Below are 23917 nucleotides of genomic sequence, written 5' to 3' on the forward strand. Positions count from 1 at the left end.
GGTCCACCCTGATATGCCCCATGTGCTGGGGATTGTTGCAGGAGGGGAGAAAATGTGGAGTTACAGGGTATAGGGGCCAGAGCAGGAAGCAAGGCACAATTCCTCCCATTGTCTGGGTGTATTTTCAGTTCTGCAGCAAAGTTCTGTTGTGCTTTCCACCTCACCTTTAATTTTCAGTTGTAATTTTTCCGCTACACTGTCCATCGGCATAATTTGGTGATGAGAGCTGTGCTCACACGGAGGGCTAATCGGCAATTCTTGGGACAACAGCTCTTTAAACGGTGCCTAATTAGAAGTCTCTTACAGTAAGAAACAAGCAGGGAAATTCATTGAGGATTTACACATCATGCAGGTCCCAGAGAAGCCAATGGGATTAGAGAGGGTGTGAATAGTCAATGAATTTGCCCCAGAACCTAAAATCTCAAAATATCACTTCACTAGATACCAGGAACATAGGAATTTTCAGACTGGATCAGACCTGAGGTCCGTCTGATCCAGTATCCTGCCTCTAACAGTGTCCAGCACCAGATGCTTCAGGTATATGACTCCCACAGTAGGCAGATGAGGGGTAATCTGTTCCCCCATGAAGGTCTCATCCTAATCACTGATAGAGATTGTTTTAAACCTTAAGATATGAGGCTTTCTCTCCCTTCCAAATACTGTTTTAGTGTTAACTTCACATTGTTCAAAGAAATGTCCAGCCTCTCTTTGAATCTTGCTAAGTTCTTGTCCTCAGTGACTTCATGTGGCATGAGTGAGTTCCACAGACTAATGAGAGAGAGAGAGAGAGTGAGTGTGTGTGTGTGTGTGTGAAGTTCCCTCCTCTTGGTTTTGAATTTGCTACCTTTACAGCAGGTTTCCTATGTTGCAGTCTCTGCTTTTATGTTAGGAAAATGGATAGCACCTTCTGGAAGCTGCCAAGATCAAATAAGAGCAATGAAAATAACCTTACCTGTTCCTATGCATAAATCATGCTTGGAGTCAACTATATATCAGGACAGCCATTCCTAGCAAGTCATCTGGTGGTGGCTTGTCCTACCTCCTCACATCCTAGGGCTGGTGCAGGTGCATATACACAGTCAGGGGAGCCTCTGCCTCTGCAGCATAGCGCAGGTGCTCAGGAAGGAAGATCCCCTATGGGGACCTTCTGGCTGTCTGCCCTAACTACTTATCTATAGAGTCATTCTCACTCTCCTCCTGGCCCAATGTGTATTTATTTATCCACACTAGAACAGCTTCAAGAGGAGAGACTGAGGAAGCTCCCCATCAGCCTGTGCCATAGCCTAATGGTTAGGGCACGCAGCTGAGAGCTGGGAAAACCCTGTTCAAATAAATCCCTTCTCATTAGGCAAAGGGAAGAAATGAACTAGGGTCCCCCACATAAGGGTTATAAAGGAGGCTACTGCCACTTTCTGTCTCCCACAGTTGTTTTGTGTGGAGTTAGGCAGGCCAAATGATGGAGCCCCGCAGGTGAGATAGACGGGACAGTGCCTATCTTCACCTGGTTTGAGGATTGCGCTGGGTCTGAGGCATTAGACGGGTGTCTGGGTACCTGCCTGAGGCAGCGGCATGCATACAGAGGCAGAAACATAGGCACTTAGGGAACTTTACAGTGAAAGTGTAGATGCCTCCTGGGTTAGGTGGCAGCTAAGTGAGGCCTAAATCTGGTGCTAGGTGACAAAGTCCCTTTGTTAGTCTGGGCCCAAGTGACTTGCCAAAGCTCACATACCAGATCAATGGTCTAGAACCCACTTCTCCCAAATCCCCATCCAGTGCCCTGTCTTCCTGCTCTGTCCAATTCATTTCAGTTTTTTATTAACAAAAACTGCATCCAATCGGACTCCACCTTTGATCTGTCTTAATCGGTACTCTGCCCTCCGTAACCCTGGATGTCTTCAGACAGCTAGGAATAGTTCAACACAGCTGCATTCAGCCTGACTAACCAAAAAAAAACCCCCCAAAACAAAATATACAGCCCTGTGTGATGAAGGAGTTGAAACTGCACTATGATTTATATTCAGGCAGTATGCCATAGCTCCTCTTCTCTTGCCATAGTTAATTAAAGGGCTGCTTTTCTAAATTATGCACCTCAAGCTGCCAGCAAGGTGTGAGAACATGCACAAACAGAAACATTTTCAGAAGAGCAATATATGCGATGAGTGCAATTGGAGTTAGAGAGGTTTATGTGAGCAATAATAATATCAACCAGCTCTTCTGCAGCAATTTTTAGTAGGTCAGTTTCACTATCCCCATTTTACAGAGGGGAAAATTGAGGCACAAGGAAGTGAAGTGACTTGCCCAAGGTCATCAGATGCATTGGGAATAGAATCCAAGTCTCATGAATGCCAGTGCAGTGCTATATCCACTAGGCTACACTGCCTCCCAGTTGTTTGCATGAACACTCTAGATGAGATTCTGGGTCCCACTATGGCCCCAGGATGCTGCTGCAGCCATAAAAGCCCATTAGGGTAGGTCTTCACTGCAGGGTTAACCCAGGACCTTACTGGGGTGTAGCCTTAACTCTCCTCCCATCCATATACAAAACCTTCATACTCAAATGTGGTGGTGCTTTCCATGCAGGCTGGCTGGCCTGGGTGGGGATGTAGGTTACAGCCTGGGTGATGCTTTCATTCTGGCTGGAATCCACCCACTTTGCAGTGAGGACACAGGCTAAACTAAGTGCTGATAACTCTCCAATACCATCCCACAATTCCCTCCCTGTTCCGAGAAGAACAGGTTAGCTCTCCGACAACGCCTGGGGAAAGAATGCTAAAGTGGCTCGGCTTATTGCAGCACAAAGAATCATGGGATGTGTTCCTAAAAGTGCCTCACTCACCCGGGTGTGTTGCTGGGACCAGTGAGGACACAGTAACTCGGGTAGGGCTTTGCAGTGTGGCCACTCACTCGAGGCCCAGGCTAACCTGGGTTGCCAGGTGACAGTCACCTGAGTTCACTCTGCAGTGAAGACATACCCTTAGAGGGGCTAGGGTTGCCAACTTTCTAATTGCACAAAACCAACTACCCTACCCCCGCACCTTCCCTGAGGCTCTGCCCCTGCTCACTGTATTCCTCCTCCCTCGGTGGCTCACTCTCCCTCCCTCACTTTCACTGGGCTAGGGCAGGGGCTTGGGATGCAGGAAGGGGTACAGGCTCTGGGGTGGGGGTGCTGGCTCTGGGGTGGGGCCCAGGTTGAGGGGTTTGGCTTGCAGCAGGGGGCTCCAGGTTTGGGGGAAGCTGAGGGCTGGGGCGTAGGCTTACCTCGCACGGCTCCCGGTCAGTGGTGCAGTGGGGGCGGGGGGCTAAGGCAAGCTGCCTGCCCATCCTGACCCTGCATTGCGCACGTGCTGGAAGCAGCCAGCCGGTCTGGCTCTAGAAGGCGCCGGGGGGAGGAGCAGGAGGCTCTGTGCTCTCTGCTCTCGCCCGCAGACACCACCCCCTCCCCAGCTCCCATTCGCCGGTTCCCAGCCAATGGGAGGGCGGAGCCAGTGCTCAGGGCAAGGGCAGCGCACAGAGCACAGTGCCCCAGGTCAGGTAGGGACTAGCCTGCCTTGGCTCCGTAGCGCCACCAACGGGACCTTTAATAGTCTGGTTGGTGGTGCTGACCGGAGCTGCCAGGGTCCCTTTTCAGTCGAAAACCAGACATCTGGTCACCCAAGAGGAGATCAGGGGAGAATCCCCCCAAGCAAAGGTACTGAACGGGTCCCATGCAGGAAAATACTGGGGGCAGAGGCAGGATGAGACATTCCCATTGCACAGGTATTCTGTGCTGCAGCAAACTACAGGGCAGCGCGTATCCAAAGGGGAAGGAGAACCAAAAGGTAGAGTGGTTCCTGGCTGCCCCACTTCAGCTGGCGCTGCTCAGAATTAGCCAGGTGTCAAGCTATCTGGAGAGGCTTACGGGTGTGAGTACCAGCCTCAGGGCAGACTGTCCAGGAACAGGGCACACACCCCAAAGTAGTTGTGTGTTCTATAATTCGATTTCACCAACTGAGGAACAAGTGTGAACTCCTAAAGCACTATAACAGCCTTACCATGGAGTCACAGACAGTTCCCATTGGTCACTCCAGTCTGTCTTGCCACCCAGGCAAGCTTGTCTCTGTGATAGATGGTCCCTTACATAAAAAATCACAATAATATTCAGGTTACTTCCAGTCCCAAAGGACCAGTCACGTACCCCAGGTCAGCTGTACCTCAGATCTCAAACCAAAGACAGCGCTCATAGCTAATCCTGTAATAACCATCTAAAGATTTATTGACTAGGAAAAAGAAATATGAGTGTTGTTTACAAAGTTAAAGCAGATAAACATACACACAAACGAGTTACAGTCTTAGGTTCAAAAGGTAATAGAAATTTCTACAATAACGAAAATCTGTATGTCTGTTAGGGCTAACCCAAGCTAAAAGCTGGGAACCCCTTGCTTATGCTTAGAAATCTTTGGCCCTCAGAATTCAAGCCGCTTAGGGATCACAATTTCTCCTTAACAAGCATTTTTATTCCCTTCCCCCAGTGTTCAAGCTGTGATGGGACAAGGTCTTGTGGATGTACCCACTTCAGGTGTGTGGGGGAAGCAATCTACAAAGAGTTTTGTCCCCAGTGGCCTGCCGCTTCCCGCAGCTCCCATTGGCCGGGAACGGTGAACCGCAGCCACTGGGAGCTGCGGGGGGCCATGCCTGCAGATGGTCAACGTAAACAAAATGTCACCGTGGCTCGCCAGGGGATTATCCTGATGGGCTGCGTGCCAAAGGTTGCCGACCCCTGATTTAAACTTTACCTTATCACATGGGACACAGATATTTTAAGTAGGATTGATACATGCAGCATTGTATAAACATTCCACAAAGGCTAAACACTAACACACAGATGAGCCAGATTGGATTCTAGCTGTGCATTTATCAGTGTTCAGTGAGGACTGGGGCCTTGGCATGGGCTGGCACTGGGTCTGCCAGCATCACCCTAGGCAGAAAGACAGCTTTTTGCCCCCACTCCATTTGGGCTGTGTCTTTCAGTAATGTGCCACCTTGAGACACAGCACAGAATCTCAGCTTCAGTTGGATGTCCAAAAAACTAGATTGTCAGGAAATTAAGGGGGAAAACGTAACCGAAGTGTCCACAGATCAAAGTCTCCTTTGCTCATTAACTCATGTTCCCTCCTAATTCTGCTCTGGTTTATGCTATTACCTCTGCTTCTGACAGCTCTTCCCTTCCTTCAAGCAAATAGCCTCTCTGATAAATAGAAAGCCAGTGGCATGGCAAAGGTGGGCTTTTATTGATGTTGAATCATGTATTATGTTAATTACCTTAAACAATATTAAAAATGTTTCTTCCAATCTCCTTTCAGCTTCTCAGAGAGACTGAATTTGTACCTCTGGAGAAAAGTCTCCCTCTCAGAGAATTTTAAAAAAGAGTTTTGAGGAGAAAAACAGGGTTTGTCTTTCCTTCTACAACCACTTATAATAAAAGCCTTTTGTTCAGTGGGATTTGTATGGAAAGGTTTTTCAGCTGTTTCCTATTACTTGGGCTGTGCAATAGAAGATGAATTGGAGCCTTTCTCTAAGAAGGAGTTATTTGTTATTGGAATTTGTGGCTGTTCATAATGCATCAGACATGAATAGGCAGATAGACCTTGCCTTACTCAGGGATGAGTAGGGGGTCTCTTTTGTATGCATAAAAACATAATGAATGTAAAGTCTGTTATCTATGGCCTTTGCTAGTGCGGTGCTGAGTAAAACTAGGAAGTTGGGAAATCTTGCCACTCCGGTGGTATAAAGTATAAGTTTCCCATTCAGGTAGGGCACACGTGTTACTCATATTGAAGCCAGTGAGAATTAAGTGAACTGCTTTCCTGAATCCGGGCTCCCCTTTCTAGTGATGTAGTGTCAAGAGAGAGCAGAGTTTATAGCTGTCACATTTTTGGGTATAGAAATGCTGCTATTGAACCAGGGCTGATTTCTGCCCATCTTGGGTACTGGGATTGGGGGAAGGGGAAGGAGGATGATTTTTTTCAGGGTGTTTTTTGTTTTAAACTTTTTAGCAAGGCAAAATTACGTTCATATACATCATTCACTACTTGTTACTTATTCAGGATTGTGTTATGTGACGCATCGCCAGAACGGGTTAAACATTCTGCAAAATAAATAAACCTCAAAAGACATGTGGGAAGATAATGTTTGTGTTTTTGTGTATTTACATATGTATGAGTAGGGTCAATGATGGAATCAACAGTCCTTGTCTATGCTGTATTCCGATGTCATTTAAATGAACTGTAAACACGGGATCTCGGTCTTCATCTCTGTTTGAAATGTACTGTGAATGATGGAGGAACAAGCAAATGGCCTTTTGTCAATTTTATAGCTAAGTACCGGTGATGGACCTCCTTCAAAGTCACCCTAATTACCTTTGTCAGAGTAGCAGCCATGTTAGTCTATATCCGCAAAAAGAACAGGAGTACTTGTGGCACCTTAGAGACTAACCAATTTATTAGAGCATAAGCTTTCATGAGCTACAGCCCACTTCATCAGATGCTTAGAATGGAACATATAGTAAGAAGATATATATATATATATATATACACACACACACACATACAGAGAAGGTGGAAGTTACCATACAAACTGTAAGAGGCTAATTAATTAATATGAGCTATTATCAGCAGGAGAAAAAACTTTTGTAGTGATAATCAAAATGGCCCATTTAGACAGTTGACAAGAAGGTGTGAGGATACTTACATAGGGAAATAGATTCAATATGTGTAATGACCCAGCCACTCCCAGAGTGGCTTTTTGTTACCCTTTGTTCCCAGAGAAACATTTTCTCTGCAGTCACAAAAGCTAGGAAGTTTCAGTTAAAAACAAAAAGCCCGCTGAGATTCTCACGTAATCACTTGATTCCAGGAGCTGGGACTTTAAGAACTCTAAATATGGAGAGACTCACTATGCAATCACAAGACTGGGCATAACTGTGTTTTACATACTTAGATACATAAACTTAGATTGTAAGTTCTTTGGGGCAGGGGCTAATCCTTTGGTTCTTTGTTTATACAGTGCCTAGCACAATGAGGGCTTTGGTCCATGACTGGGGCGTCTAGGTGTTACTGCAATTCAAATAAGTAATAATAATTATTAATAATAAAACGTATTGGGTCTGATTCTGATACTCAGGTCTCTGTGCATCATTTTTGGTAGTATAAAGGTGCTGTAATGTGGGTACAGATTACACGTATAATTACTTTATGGCCATGTCATACTGCTAGGCAGTGCAAAGGGTCCAAGTGTAACTGAGAATTAGGCCGAGATGATGGATCAGTAAAAGCCTCCATAGCTATGTTATGTGGTTGGGCTCAGTGGAAGTGCGCATCAGACGTGCATGCTAAAAAAGCCACAGGTGCAAACTTTCCAACAGCGGTGGCAGTGCAGTGCATTGGGACATGCTGGCTTCAGATATGTCAACCAGCAAGAATCACAAGGGCTTGTTCCATTCCCAAATATAATATTTCTGCTAAACATTCAAAACTGCAAGCATGAACTCTGAGCTGGCTGGTGATAGGACTAACCTTATTTTATAGCCCATAATACACGAAACTGATTTTGCACACGTGTTTAACCATTGTGCAACAAAATGGAGAAAATGGAAGCAGCTATAAAGGAAGCCTAAGACAAAAGAAACCCTTTTGTTCACTCTCCAGGTACCCATGACCATATGTATTGTGTGTATCGCCTGTATTTCCCTGAGCAAGCGGAGCAGTGAGCAATAAACCGTAGAAATGAATCCTTGAATAAATTCACTGCAGTCTGAACATCTACAATAAATATTTCATTTTTAGTCATTAGAATTCATTACTGCAAAGGTACAGAGAATCCCATCTGCTCAAGCATTGTTAGGCAAGAGTTAGGCCTTGTACCATTGTTACAGTGTATGGGACAGTGCCAACCATGACTCGTGGAGGGTGGGGGTGCTGCATGATTTAAAAACATACTCAACAGCACTTTGCTATTTCAGTTGTTTGTTTTCAGTAGTTAAAAGTGGAGATGCCTGTAAAACATTAGCCAAATGATTTATGATTGATATGGAAACATAGCTTGGTTTCTTCACATTGCAACTCATGTCACCTTAAGGTAAATGCCACCCTTCTGTCTTCCATGTTGGAACATTTTCCCCCAGAATGCAAGAATTTAACATTTTAAAATATATTGGGGGCACTGACAGACGCTGGGGACTGGTGATGGACTCTCCAAGGACAACAGTTCTAATGTAAGCTGGGTTGGTTGTAGTGGCCATAGCAAATTGCCAGCCAGTGACTGATGTCTTACAGCATGGGAGTTAAGTTGGGGGTCTCAACCCAATTCCTAATGGTCAGATGTCACAAGCACAGAGCCCATCACCTTCATGGTCGGCCCCAGCAGAGAAGTCAAAGATTGAATGAGCACAGGGACTATTCTATCCCTTCACTCTGCTAGGTGATCCCTACAGGTCCAAGTTATAGCACACTAGTGGGACAGCATGAGGAGGTTATGTTGCTGCTGTCCATGCTTTGCCTGCCTGCCCATAAGCTGAGAACTCTCATCAGCCTTTGGGGATAGTGTCACTGTCTTTATTCAAATATTGCAAATGACCGTCCTGTTAGCCTCTTGTTTGCTAACCCTGAAGGAAGCAGTTCTAGCTGGAAACTATGCGTCAGGTGTTCATTTGCTCTGAGGCCCCTTGTGACAGAGTGTGAGTAGCCTTGGGCTGACTTACCACTCTGGGCACTTGGTAAGCATCCCCACATGGGGCAAATTAGAGAGATAATTGGTTAGGGATGGAATGATTAATCAGTTAACATGGTGGCTCAGCTCATTAAGTGAGGACAGCTAAGAGAGAGATAGGAAGAAGAAGAGGAGAGAGGTAGGCTGGAGGGAAAGGCTAGAGAAACCCAGGATTGCAGAGAGGTGAGATCTCTTTTCCCCTCTCGCCCTGTGCTTGGGAAGAATGTAAGAACCATGAGGTGTGGGGAACGTCTTCGGTTATATTTACACTGTAAATAAGGCACTTGGTTTTGCATTTGCCATCAGTTCTGTGTGAGGACTGTTTGCAGTGCAGAATCCAGGGTGAGGGAATCTGGCCCAGTGATACCCCTTGGTGCCAGTCTGGCCATGTAAATAAAGGGGCATATGTGTAAATGGGAATCTGGCTGTGTATATTGTTGAATTGCACTGGCACTGATTTCTGTTTTGAATCAGAATTAGCCCCCAGTGCTATGAAAGACAATCAAGGGTTTCCATGGGCACTTGCTTGTTTTATACCACTAGATTCAAACAATTCACTCACGTGGTCCGGCAAGGCACTGAGCGCACCAGAAAGGGACTGAGCGTGGGGCAGTCTCCACCTTGTATGATTGAGTCCTTATGCCAAAGTATGAAGTTGCAGTTCGGTTCAGAACCAGTCCTTCTAATGTATTAATAGAGCGTCTGGAAGCTGCTATACCACTTCTGTGCTCGCTTCACACAGCGCTAAGCTCTAGCTCAAACAGATGTTATGGGCTTGCCGCAGGAATGACAGACTGGGTTAAGTTCTCTGGCCTGTGTTACGCAGGACGTCAGACTAGATGACTGTAATAGTCCCTTCTGGACTTTAAATCTAGGGGTCAAATGTAACCTCAGCATATGGCTGGGTATTCCACATCTTGTTCTAACCATTATTAGCTTTTAGGGGTTGGAGCTTTTAGTAAATTGATGCGCTTTCAAGAACATTTATTCTGCACATCCAGAGTTTCCCCTTGAACATGATCCATACTGAGCCCACATCCTTCTGTACCCTCACCATGCTGCAGAGCAATCAGAGCAACTGAGGTCTGAGAGCAGCTGGTGCGACTGAAAGCATGTGTCTGAGCCCTGCCTGGGGCAGCTCCATTCTGTGACCTCCCACTGCTGAGTGGCTATTTGGAGAACTGAGTTCTGCGAGCAGCTGGTGCTATGCAGTACCTGTGAGTTTGAACTGTATCAGCCTCTTCCCTTCTGTGACCTCACCCTGAGGATTGTGATCTGGGAAATGGAATTCCAAGAGCTAGCTCTTTTTGCTTTGATTTTTGGTAGGGCCTATAGCAATGTCAAGTTGATAAACCTGAGGTGCTATTAATTATTATTCTTACTGAAGAGACCTCAACCAGGTTCGGGCCCATTTTGGAAGGTGCTGTATAAACAAATAGTAAATTTAATCCCAGTATTTCCAGCCCCAAGTGAGTCAGGCTCCAAAAGCCACAAGATTGGCTTAAAAATCATGAGATTTTTTGTAAAAAGCATACATTTGGGGTGCTTTTTATTTGCCTTTATGGTTCACCAGGGTCACATTGTCAATCTCTTCTCCACATCTGCCTCTTTAGGCACCTAAATACATTGACTTCAGTAGGAGATGAGTTAGCCAAATGCTGAGTGCTTTTGAACCCCTCCCTCCCCCCCCCCCCGAATTTCCTGGCTCGGTGTGGTCTGGTTCTCATTTACACAAAGGGTTTGTCTACACTGCCCCGCAGCGTACTACAGGGTGTGAATAGTAGCATGCACCAAAGTGCTGTGCTGAAACTCTCTCATGTGGAACCACGGTCATGTGAACTAGGAACCTTTTGGTTTGCACCAGCAGCGGCCGCACAGGGGAGTTACACCGCAGCACTTTGGTGCATGCTGCTATTTGGACCCTGTTGTCCGAATTGCTGGCCAGCGTAGACGTAGCCTTAAACACCTTTTCCAGCTGTCTAGCAACGTAAAGTGTCCTTTTAACGAACGTAAGTGCAATTCACCTTAGCCCTGAAAATGCTGATAAAAAAATTCATCAACATTTTTTTGGAGTCTAGGTAATTGAAAATTGTATTTTTAATGAACAGTTTGGTAAAAATGTAGAATTCAGAATTTTTCAACCCTAATTCATACCCATTTTAAGGTCCATCTGCTCTGCCATAATGGCTTGGAGGAGCCTTAGTGTAAATGACCATCAGGTCCTCGTGTTTTAACTCAAAGCCCTAACAGGGTTTCCATCAGATTAAAATTCACAGTTCTGAACATTTTTTACCTATTTTTTGTAACATGAAGCACATAAAGTGACACTAGAATCAGGATTGGAAGGGATCTTGAGAGGTCTTCTAGTCCATTCCCCTGCACTCATGGCAGGACTAAGTATTATCTAGACCATCCCTGACAGGTGTTTGCCTAACCTGCTCTTAAAAATCTCCAATGATGGAGATTCCACAACGTCCCTAGGCAAACCTCCCTGTGGCTGAATGAGATTAGAGGGGAAGAAATTCTTTGTTTATTTTTTAATTTGACAAGAACTTGGTGCATATTCAGCTTCCAAGTTCCCCCTGTCAGTTAAATGTACCCAGTTTTTTTTCCCCAGGGGTCCTTCTTCAGCAACAGGAGAGAGGGAAAAAAACCTTTGTATTGATAAAAGTAAAAGGTGGTTGAGAAACCACAAAAATGAGTATGTTTATCAACTTGAAATTACTCATTTGTTCTAAGCTTTTTGGGGCAGGGACTACCTTTTCATCATATGCAAGGTACAGCGCCTAGCCCATTGCAGTCCCAATCCCTGACTTGGGCCTTTAAGCACTGCTGCAATACGGATAATAAACTTTTTGCTCTCTGATGGATTTAAAATTACACAAGCAAAGAGGTTAGTTTAGAAATACACTGAAGTCACTTTCTGGTTCCTGAGTCTTCCATCTTATCTGACTGCAGAGTTTTGTGTATAAAACATAGACTGGTGGGCCATCAACCCTAGTGTTTTATTCTCCCACCACTGGAGTCAATGTCAAAACTCCCATTGACTTAATCTGGGACAAGAGCAGGTCCCAGAGTAGTTAGCCTGCTGAGCAATGCAGTGAATTTTGTTTAAAACGCTATTGCAGCTCCAAGAGCTATTGATCTGGTAGAGAATGTTATTCAAATCTTTGCAGTGACCTAATTTTTCATTTAGACAGAGATAGCGAAGGGAGGGTTGACCTGAGTTCATGTGTTTCTCAGATCTCAAGTGCATCTTTTTATATACTTCTCACACAGTCCCTAGAGCTGGTGGATTCCATTGTTTGTAATTAGACTTGACAGCTCTAAAAGTAACACTACTAAGATCTTTTTATTTTTTTTAATGCAGAAGTACCCTCTCAGTTACATGAAATCCTAATGTCATTCATCCCAGGATAACAAAGAGCCCTCTATAGTACAAATGTAGGAATAGGTACTAATTCCCTTCAGTAATGCAACTTCCTTATTCTGAATCCAAGGTTTCTATGGAAACCTCTACAGCTCATTTTGTCTTGGGAGCTGCACTTAAAAAAAAAAAAAAGTTTGGAGGGGAACCATCAAATAAATGGGGGGAAGGGTGGAGGGAGAAGAGAGGTTTCCAGGTTGGTGAGAACGAATATTTTTGGTAACGTTCAAGTGACTGATGAAGTGTCATGTTCTTTGTGCATCTGTTCTCCATAGCAGTGTGCTAACCACTATGAGGTAGCGCTCTTTGCTACTCTGAACAAAGAGGAGATTCTGTAATATTTTCCGTTCAAAGGATTTTCACTTGCAATGCAGATGATTTTGTAAGGCAGTTAAAGCTTAGGAGAAGATAAGCAGGATTCTGATTTAATAAACGACATGCTGATTTTAAAAATGGCAAAAATTCATTCCCGCTACCCATTTTATTTTGACTGAAATATAAGAGCTCCTTACCAGGCAAGGATAAAAATCTGCTCCTACGTGTCCTTTTGAACATTTTGATTAAAATTAACAGCTGCAGAATTTAGTCCTGATCTCTTATATGTTAGTGGATATCAATGTGCGTCTTATAAAAATCAATAGCTGATGTTGTAACGTGATAACCACCATGTTTGAGATCAAAATGATACCCATTGTCTCTGCTGCTGTTCTGTAGCAGCTACTAATTAAATAGCGAATGTAAAACAACATCATTCCAATTTCATTTAGACCAGCTGAGGATCTGGCCCTTGATTATTTGTCCTTAACAAGTTAGTCCATAAAATGTCATCTGGCTAATTCAGATTCTACCACTTCTACTATCTAATAGCTCCTATGTTTACTTTTTTTAATTGCTAATAAAATGTTGCTTACAACAGAGTGCACTTTAAAATTTGAACCGTTCAAGCAGCCAGTCCTCTCTGAGGACATCACCCTTTCATTATTCGCACCTTCGAAACAAAAGTGAATTGCAAACATTTCAAAGCTGAAATTCATACATGGGCAATAGTAACTTTTCAAACATAGGAACAATAGAAGTAATACTGCTGACTAATACTGTACCTAATATCATCTACATAGAAAATCTTCATGGAAAAACTGATCCTGTATGGAAATCTTATTCTCCTGCAGAGTTTGTAAGCCAAGCGTCCTGCAGACATTGAAGGCCAGAATCCGTACAACTGGACAGAAACGCAGCAGGAATCATTTATTCTGTGGTTTCAGGTTTATTTACAGGTTTTTCTGGTACAGTCAAAATAAAAGACTGGCAAAGTCTCTGACCACCTTCTCTCCATGAAACTGCACAATCTGAAAATACTATAATAAATAAACTAAACGCCCATGCAGTTCAAACATGGCAGCTGTTGTCCGAGTAGCTTTCAGGTAGCTTCCTCCATTTCTTCAGGGAAAAGAGCTCCTTTTTTGTAAGGTACTGCTCGTATCTGTGTTCCTCTGCACCTGATTCATCCCCGCCAACATCCTCTAACAAAAAATGCAGTAGATAGCTTATGCAAATTTGAAATCTTTTGTAACTCCATGAATTCAGGTACAAACCGTTCAAAGCGCTTGCCTTCGGATTATGTCTTGATAACCTAGTGAGAGACATCTTAGAAAAACCTTGGGGAGAGAGACATCGTGCTAGAGAGGTGGGAGGTCTGAATTTGGATAGGATTAAATGTTTGTTGTGCACAGAAGGAGTGAGGGCTGGGATTCCCCATCCCTTTCCAGTTGCTTGCAGCTTGCTCTATTTTTATGCTGTATTTTTTTTCTACCTGCCTTTACCTTTGTCAGTCTCCTTGAATGAGTACAGACGCTGGATAGGAGACTGAAGTTTTATCATCTCCATGTATCAAAAACTGTCATGCTAAATTCTTTTATGCCTCTGGGTGCGTGCAAGTGGGGTGAGTAGATACTTGTGTGTTAGTGAATCATTATGTACATTCATAAAACCATACCTGTCATGTTTCCTTTGCAATCCCTGGTAGTTGTGATTGATTGTGAAAATCTCTTGGAAGGAAGATGTGATATGAACGTTTGCCTTTCACATAACAGTGCCGTAGCGGAGGAAAACTGAATCGTATAAGATAGTTTTCACTTCATTGCCCTTTATCTTTGCCTTCCGTGGTGTTTTTTTTTAAACTCTAGTATTAGTGCTGGAATCTGTTTAAATAGATTCTTAGACAGTAAATTCTTTGAGGCAGGCTGTGTGTCTTAGTATGTATTTGTACAGTGCTGAGCACAATGGGGGAGGGAGGGGAGATCTTGATTGGGGCATCTGGGTGCTACTGCAAAATAAAATCATAATAATAAAATACCCATTGCGTCATATACCTAAGGGTCACAGACATCAGTCCACATAAAAGGCCAAATTCTGCCATTTGAGGCATTCACATGGCTTCATTTGTGGCCCAGAGAGCGGATGCAGACGAAGTGTACAACCAAGTGCTCTTTGTCCTCTGATTGCCGGAGACAGTGGGTGATAACTGGCATGATGTTTGCCTTTGCCGCAGATTGCTTTTAGTAAGGTCCTGTGGCATAATTATGTAATTGCACCAGATCTAGGTTACCCTTCAGACTGTGTGCGCTCATGGGCCTATCTTTGGCAATTATGGGTATATTGTAGCATGAGGCAACGAACAGTCCATATTTGCTAGCTACTTCCCTGCTTTCATTCACCTGGTGTCTGGTGTGACAGAAAGACGCTCCTGTTTCACAGGGTTGGACTACCTCTACGATTTATGTCTTAGAATCTCTTTTCCTACACTATGGGCTTGTCTTCATTGCAACAGTTAGTACACACGAGGTATCCCACTCCAGCTAGCCTAGCTCCAGTGAGAGCAGAGCGATCACCCTGCAAAACATCACCACAGGCTCGTCTTATTTGCAAGGTAGTTTATGCTACAACTTGAGTTTTGCCACAGCCCAACTCACAGCCACACACACAAATCTTGAGCTCCAGGTAAGTGGTGCTTTAAACTCCAGCAGCGAAGACAAGCCCATAGAGGACTCGGGGCAGGGCAGCATGGTCCTGGGGTGTGTAATATACCTGAGCGGCCATCCTGTACTGCCACCTCCGCAGCTGTGGTGTCACGGCTGCTGTTATGCAAGCTAGCGCCATCCAAACTAGCTCAGGGATGTCTATGCATGCTGCAGTCACACCTCTGATTGCAGAGAAGACGCACCCTCTCTGCTACTGCTGGCATTACCCCTTTCACGGAAAGACTAATATTAAGATCTCCTCTGTACTTTCATACTGGCTCACACCTAGTTTGAGGATAACTTTGGCAGGACTTATAAGAACGGCCATACTGGGTCAGACCAATGGTCTGTGTCCAGTGTCCTGTCTTCCGACAGTGGCCAGTGCCAGGTGCTTCAGAGGGAATGAACAGAACAGGTCGTCCTCAAATGATCCATCCCCTTTCGCCCATTCCCAGCTTCTGGCTTATGACACATTATAACATTTCATTTTTACACTCTCTGAAATGTGTTCTTAGCAATGCTAACCTGCTGTTTTGGTCAGAAAAGTGACTGTGAAAATGGCAGTTTTTCACCTGACAGCTCTGCTCCCTGTGTGTATTTAGTCCTCGCTGCTTACACTAGTCACATTAAGATGTAGCTTTTTACTCCTCTTACACGGCAGAGGTAATCCAGCTATGGGAGAGTGAGCTGGATTTTTTTTTATGTAATCATCTACATAATTGTTAATTAAATTCCAGCTGTAGAACTTTATTAAGGATAAAGATGTGAAAGCCAATAAGAACATAGCTTGATTTTTGGACTCCTGGTTGAATGTGTAGGGCTGCTGGTTAGCAAAAATGACAGCTTTTTATTTGTTAGCTGAGCAAACTCAAACTGGAGTTATTGAGCAATACGATACTGTAGCAAAGCAATGACTCACTGGTGCGGCACCTCCTGCTGGTCATCCAGGGAATTAGCTCTCCAGCATATGGAGCACCTTCTGCAGGCCAGTGTCTTACCTGTCACTGGTCCCGTGTCCCTCCTGGACCCCGGTGCCCTTTACCTTGGGATTCTGCCCCAGCAGTACCCCCTCGCTCTGGGTCTCCCCTCCCAGGGGAACCCCCAACCCTCTAAACCCACCTTGTCTCAGTGGCTACTGCTAGTCATCATCTAACCCCTGCTCACTGGGGCAGACTGCAGTGTAATGGCCACTCATCATTGGCAAGGAGGTTGGACCAGCTGCCTCTGCCTAACCCCAAGCTGCACCTCTGTAACCCCAGTACCTGTTCTGGCTTTTCGCAAGGCCTGCAGGCTGGGGGTTTTCCAGGCTGGAGCTCCCCAGCTCCTCTGGCCTTCCCCCAGCCCTACTCCACTCTAGGTACCCTGCTCAGCTCCCAGGCAGCCAGGTCCTTCTCTCTCAGAAGCTAGAGAGAGACTCTGCCTGAGCTCCTGGCTCACAGCCCTTTTATAGGGCCAGCTGTGGCCTGATTGGGGCGTGGCCCCAGCTCTGGCTGTTTCCCCACTCAGCCTATGCCTTTCTCTCGGCCCCGGCCCCCTCCACGGGCTGGCTTTTAACCCCTTCTGAGCCGGAGAGGGGTGACTGCCCCACTACAGACACATTTGGAAGGCCATTTCTACAACTGCTTTTCAGCATATAACTGAAAGCTATTCCAGCAACCTAACTGGCTGACAATCTTTAAATGCTTTTTAATCCAATTAACACATGTAGCGTTAACACAGCATTTCATTAAATGAAAGTAATTTGCCTTTATTTGACTAACAAAACCACATTTGCAATACTAATCATCACATTATCCATCTCTAGATGGTGGTAGTAATTGTCTGCTCACCTTGGAAATACATTGGCTAATCTTGCAGAATACCTTATTTGCCAACAGCAAATCGAATGATCAAAGCAAGTGAGAGGTGTGGGTTTGGTTTTGTCTTGTTTGCACTCTACTTAGTCGATAGTTTTCCCTGACACTTGTTATGTTATTGGAGAGAATCAGTAAGTCTGTATTATACTGTAATAAAGTCTGGACTTGCATCCGGGGATGGTAGAGGCAAACTGCAAACCATTGATATATGTGCATTCAATACGCTGGGCCTGATCCTCCCCTCCTGCTGTAAAGAAGGAGGGAAGCAAAAGCGGGTGCAACATGGATGTAGGTGAGGAAGCAGTGGCTCCATTCCATTGGCTGCATGCTTGTGACCAAGGTAGCTACAAGGCAATCTAACCCTCTTTCAATTGTGTTGCAATTAGTGTCGTTAGTGCCCGCAACACAAGCATCTGATTGGCCAAAACGCGTTAATATTGAACAGATTTTGATCTATTTATTTTCAGTTTCAATATTAAGGATACAGATTCCTAAAGAATCCACAACCCAAAGCAGTCTGACTGAGCAAAGAGATGAGGAGCCAAATTCTGATCTCAGTTACGTTGCTGTAAACCCTCTGTTTTCAATGAAGTTACTCTAGGTTTACATCAACAGTAACTGAAATCAGAAACTGGACCTGTGTTTTCTCGTGATGGACTGTTGCACTGAGTTAAAATGCATCTGATTTGGTTTTTCTTTCCGTCATACTATCTGAAATAATTATGTCTCTGTATGAAGTTTCTTCATGGTTCACTTCTACCAACAGATGCTCTCTTCTAAGCTAATTAGGCCATGGAGTTTGCCTGAGTCCTACAGCATTACTGCAGAGTAAACATTTATATTCTTCATTCAGAGCAATAATAACTTAGCTTTTCCCCGGCAGCAGACTCAAAGGCAATTATTTGAAATGAATACAGAACTTCCAGTGGAATCTTCTCTCATACAGGCAAATACATCTAAATATAGAGCAGCTGTTATCTCTGCAGAGTGTGTTTAAGGGACTCTGCAAATGGGGCTTGGTTTTTTGGTTTTGAAAGACACACCAACCCCACACAAACTAGTTTGCAAGCTTTGATTAGGAACAGTAAGAATAGGAGCTGGAACTCTTACCAGTAATATCGGCCCTGGATGTAGCAACCTGAAACAGGACTTATTTCCAGCAATTTATTTATGCACTGGAATGCTACTGAAGTGACGATATGAGCAGCTGGTGGCATCTTAGCCATTAAAAAGAGGGCACACGTGTTCAAATGTGATTTGCTTTCAAAGGTTAGCTCTTTAGGAAGTGTGTCCAAGTGAACAGAGCACTGGACTGGGGCTCGGGAGACCTGGGTTCTATTCACAGCTCTGCTACTGACCTGCTGGCTGACCTTGGTCTAGGCATTTACCTCTTTGTGCCTCGGTTTCCCCATCTGTAAAATGGGGATAATGATACTGCTCTCCTTTGTAAAGCACTTTGAGCTCTATGGATAAAAAGTGCTGTATAAGAGCTAGGTATTACTGGTGATTACAAAAATGAAAGAAATAATAATATTTACTCCTCATAATACTTCCAAGTGTCAGTTAGTGTTAAGTGCATTTGCCCTTTTCCTGAGGAGTAGCATAGCAGTCACCAGCACATGTGACACACTTACTTGATGAATAATGTAGTGTTGGCACCATGCGACCTCCAGGCTGCTATTCTCCAGCTCTGTGTTTCATATTATGGCCATGGGGGTGAGGTTGTAGTGACAATAAGTGTGTGTGTGTTACAGGCCTCCCTCTGTGCCTGATTGACAGAGGGTATGAGTCTGTTACTGCCCTCCAGCTAGAGAGCCTCTGCTCTTTACCTCAAGTTCTAAAGCAGTGGTTCCCAAACTGGGGTTTGTGAACCCCCGGGGGTTTGTGAAATGCTACAGGGGGTTCTCGGGGGAAAAATTCCCTAATGGCGGATGGAGCTGTCCCTAGGGACCCCGGGCAGCACGGGGCCAGCAGCCCAGAGCCCTGGACTTCCAAGAGCTAAGCAGATCAAACAAGCATATCTATCACACTGAGGAGATTTAAACTTCAAGACTCCTTTTATGAAATGGAAAGGGAGGTGGATATTTTTTGCTGTTTTTAAAATTAAATAGGCAGCTAGTATTGTTTTTAAAATTATTATGAAGAATAAGTTTAAGCTTTGTTGTAACGTGGGTTGTTTGCCTGGACTGCTCAAGACCTGAATGCTTGGTTAGGAGGAATCTTTGAGTTGGCTTCTTAAATACCTTCATGCTGTCTCACATCTGATGCTCCTTGATGAAACACAGGAGCCTTGTCTTATAACAGGCTTATTCAAAGTGATACAAGCTACGAAAGTGAGATCTTGGAAGAGTGTTGCCGTTTTCATAATGTAATAAAAACACTAATGATAAATAATAATTAATAATAAATAGTGTGTAATAAGCATGTCATAAAAACAAATTTTATATTTCCAAGATCATTGTTTTTATAATTTATACTCAGGTAAAGGAGAAAATCCCTGGAAACATTCATTTTTAGGACGGGGTTCACGAGACTTGACATTTTAGTGAAAGGGGTTCACAGGTTGTTAAAGTTTGGGAACCACTGCTCTAGAGGGATCCTGGTGCGTTGTGATCCTTCATTCAGCGTACTTTGCTATTTTTCAGCATAGTTTGCTCTGAGAACTAACAAAGTTCCTTGTAGAGCTAGTGTCATACAGCAAGAGTCTTGCTCACCTTGGGGACATGGAGAAATGTTTTAGGTAAAAAGGAATTTGGTTCTGATCCACGAATAATAAATTCAGGGCAAAGTTCAGAGGTGAGATGAAGGGTGTCTACAGTGACATAATTGACACCTTTTTCGTGCCTTCTCAACATGTAAATTACACCATCCGACACATTTTAGATCATCCTCCATTTATCTAGAGCTAGTCAAAAATCAGAATTTTTCTCCCATGGAAAAGGTCAATATTCTGACATTTATTTTCACTCTGAATCAGGATGAAAAGTCAAAATTTTTCATGGAACAGAAACTTCTGAAAAATATTTGGCCTGGAAATGTTGAAGCATTTTGTTTCAACTTGGTTCCACAATAATCTTTATCCCCCCAGAACTGCCATGATGTCTCATGGTGGAGTTGAAAGGATCTGATTTTTATTGGTAAATGTTGGCAAATGTCAATTTCATCATATATACACAATCCCACAAAATATTTCCATCAATGATGACTGAAATTTAACGATAGACAAAGTAAGAAAAGTTCTGCTTGAGAACTTACTAGAGTCAAAATCCAGTGATTTAGGCTTATTACAGACGGACTAGTGAATGAATAGTGAAAACAGGTATGATTTGTTGATTTAAAGGTATTTACTTTTATTATTGTGACATGATGTTGACAATTTGTGTTTTAATGGTTTATAAAGCTTTAACTTTTTGAATCTCGTCAACTGTCATTAAATAATTCTGACCCACTGTCCCCAATTTCGCACAACTGTGAAAATTCAAATCACTATAATTCTAAAAAAACACTTAAAACCTCTAGTTTTGCTCAACTGTGAACATTTACATTGATAAAAATCTAAAAAAATGCTTAAAATAAACATCAGTATTATCCGTTGAAATTATTAGTAAAAAAACAACCAAATTCTGCCAGGTCTGTTAGTGGGAATTGTAGTTCAAGTACCTCATGTCACATTCTTCTCACTGGGCCATACCGCTTTTCCCATGATACACCATGGTTATGTGAGTCCCATCATGCATCACTTTGGTTCAACCAGAGGAGAGACCTATGCGAGCTTGGGCGAGGCACTTTGGCCCAGATCCACAAAGGTATTTAGGCCCCCAGCTCCAAGGGGCTAAGTACACTAAGTGAACTAAGTACAATTGCTAGATATGAAAAACAAACATGACCTCAGGAAAATGTCCTTTCTGCCAGAAGAACTAGTTCGAAAGTATATAGGCAGGTACATGTGCAGATCTTTTATTGCTCCAGAGGAAGATGGGGCCAAGCAGCCTTCTGTTCATCAGGACGCCCCATGGGATGATGCTATAGTTTATAGTGCTGTAAGTGCTCTCCTACCGTTGGAGCTGTGACATCTCCCCCACCCAGCAGAATGCACAGGTGACGGTTTCTGTCACTCGTGGAGTGGAAACTGCCTCTATGATAGCTGTGAGTGTCCACTTTGAAAATGATTGCTTCATGCTTGGTTTGAATTGTTGTCGCCGATCCTGTGTTCAGATCGGATGGATGGTGTTTTCTGAGGGCGCAGATTACCGTCTACATTTATTTCACTGGGGATCAAGTATCCACACCCCAATCACATCGTTAATGCCTTGTCTGCATACATCTTTGTATTCTGTTTATTCCCCTATCCAGACCAAAATGGTGGCAGGAGATGTCTGACTCTGAGACAAGACCCAGCTATTCCTAATCATGATGCGTTTATTCCAGGAGTGTATTATGCTGAGAAGCCCATGGCAATAAATCATTTTGACTTTAAACATTTCTAGCACCTGCCATTCTTCTCCTCCTCCCATTCTGAGGGTTTTCCCTTTTCAAATACAAAATGTTGTGTAAAAAATGCTTTGTGATCGGTATTACTGCACATCTGCTTAATCCAGAATAGAACATTTTCCTCTTTAACATTTTATGGAGTATGATGCTGTGCTTAGAATTTGTTCAGTATCTCTGAGGCATCTTCGTGAGATATAATGTTATGGTTGCTATGCCTCTGAATTACACAGTAAATATACACATATCTATAAATGGCCAGAGGACAGATTAAGCAAACACACATATCATAAAGCAGTAGCAAAAACCCATGGCATGGGATCCCATATTCATATCTATTGCAAGATTATCAACCTACAGAAGGACTCAGCTGTTTTTATTACCTTACTTTACCATATATTGCATCTTTCCAATACCTTGATTAAGTGTTTCTTTTTTCTCCTTTCCCAGCTCTCCATGAATTCCCCAGCGACATCTTTACTAATGAGGACAGAAGACATGGAGCTGTAGTCCTGCATGTCCTCTGTGTAAGTGTTTTGACTTCATTTGCACTTTTTTTTTAAACTGGAAGTAAAATATTATCAGACAAGCTGATGTAATTTCTTATTCATCTGGTTTTCTGTTGTTGCGGTTTCTTCCTGTGGATACATGCATATGCACAGAATTCCCAAGAGCCATTCACAACCTCGTTTGAGAATGGCGAGTTACAAATAATTGTGATTCTTTAATATTGCATCTTTTCGTTTATATATGTTGTTATGCTTTTAAAGGCCCCGATCCAGCATGAAAGCACATGCTTAAATTTGCACAAGAATAATCTCATTTAAAATCAATGGGACAATTCACGTGCTTAAAGTTAAACATTTTATGTGGAAATCCTTGGGAGACAAGAACTATACAGCTTCAGGATCCCACTTTTACAGGCTGCTTTTTGGCATAGGATCTGCCTTTAATGTTCTCTGCACACTTGCCATCTTTTTGACTTTTTTAAAATGAAAAATCAGTTAACGGGTTACAGTCTTCCATGAGAAACAAACAAGTAGAAGTGGTTTCAAGGGAAGGTACAACTGTAAGGCTGAAATGCCAGGCAAGCTGGAGGAAATCTGATCACACATGTTAAATCTCTTAGCTTTTCATGGCAGGGACCATGCAGATAGCACAATATGCCGCCGAATCTGGGCCTGTGTGTGGTACATCATGTGAGCAGGGCCTGGCCCAGGATTCAAACTGCTATGGGCCTGAGGTGCTCAGAATGAGCATCCTTTGAGCAGAGGAAGTCTGTAAGCAAGTGTTAAGTGTGTGGTACAGGTCCCCCTCGGTGCCAGATCCCCAGAGGATATAAATCTGTTACCGGCCCATCTGGAAAGCCTGCACTTAAGCAATAGTAGCAGCTTATGCTTTCAGCTCTGAAGTTCCCTGGTTCAATCCAGGGTGTATCACCCAAGATGGTCACGGCCATTACATCAGGCGATGCCTCACTAATTGCAATGTCACTGCCAGGCCTCTATAACTTTATCTTTTAGAAAGAATTTGATGTATTTTTTGTAGTATTTTGAGGGACTCGGGTACTTCAGAGATGAGCACCATAGAAGTATCTATAAATAACAACAAATAAATGTAGTGCTCCACATTCTGAGGCATCATAAATACAATATTTTCTTTCCAGTACTACTGAAAGCATTGCAAAGTCAGAGTCAAGCCTGAAAAAGCATGAGATGCTTAAAATGCTTAAAATAAACATAGATATTATCCATCGAAATTATTATTAAAAAAACCAACCAAATTCTGCCATGTCTATTGGGATGGGATGTCCACCCCACACAGGCCCTGAAAGGGAAATGAGGGCCTCAGGGGCCAATTATGTTATCTTGTTGCACCCAGAGAATGGACCAGGCTTAATTAGAGCTGAAGCCCAGCTCAGGAGGAGCTGGGGCATGATTATAGAGGCAGGAAGTTTAGCGCGGAAGAGGGCTGTAGGGAGAGAGTCTGGAGTCACTCTGGGATTAGAGAGGAGGAAGTCCAGAGGGAGAGCGACCTCTGGATCCTCCCGTGAGTAGATGAGGCTGGCAAGTGGCCAGGAGTTACATAGAACAGCGTCTTCAGTGGGGAGCCCTGGCAAAAGGACAGGAACTGGAGTCCCAGGGAAGGAGCCCTGAGTGGCATTTAATTGAGAGGGATGTAAGATCAGGCTGGGTGTTTGCTAGGGGAATCCAGGAGAAGGGCCTGAGAGAAGGGAGGACTCAGAGTGGTTGTGGGGAGTAGGCCTAAGAAAGGCTGCACAGGAAGAGCCCCAAGGAAGCAGCCACAAGGGCTTGGACTAAGCAGATCTTGGCTGCTGGGTTTAGGGTCCCTAGGCTGGAACACAGTGTAGCAGGAGGGTCCAACTT

General features: G+C 43.8%; 1 protein-coding gene across 2 annotated transcripts in view; it reads left to right on the plus strand.

The window, feature by feature from the left end:
- SLC24A3 (solute carrier family 24 member 3) overlaps window positions 1–23917 on the plus strand; it is a 329374-nt gene that overhangs the window by 179885 nt on the left and 125572 nt on the right. For both annotated transcript variants that reach the window (XM_073339750.2, XM_073339751.2), the window contains exon 3: window positions 21981–22057. In XM_073339750.2, the coding sequence (XP_073195851.1) occupies window positions 21981–22057 (77 nt within the window). The remainder of the gene's footprint in view (window positions 1–21980; window positions 22058–23917) is intronic.

Source organism: Lepidochelys kempii, chromosome 3 (assembly GCF_965140285.1).
Source record: "Lepidochelys kempii isolate rLepKem1 chromosome 3, rLepKem1.hap1, whole genome shotgun sequence".
Taxonomy (NCBI): Eukaryota; Metazoa; Chordata; order Testudines; family Cheloniidae; genus Lepidochelys; species Lepidochelys kempii.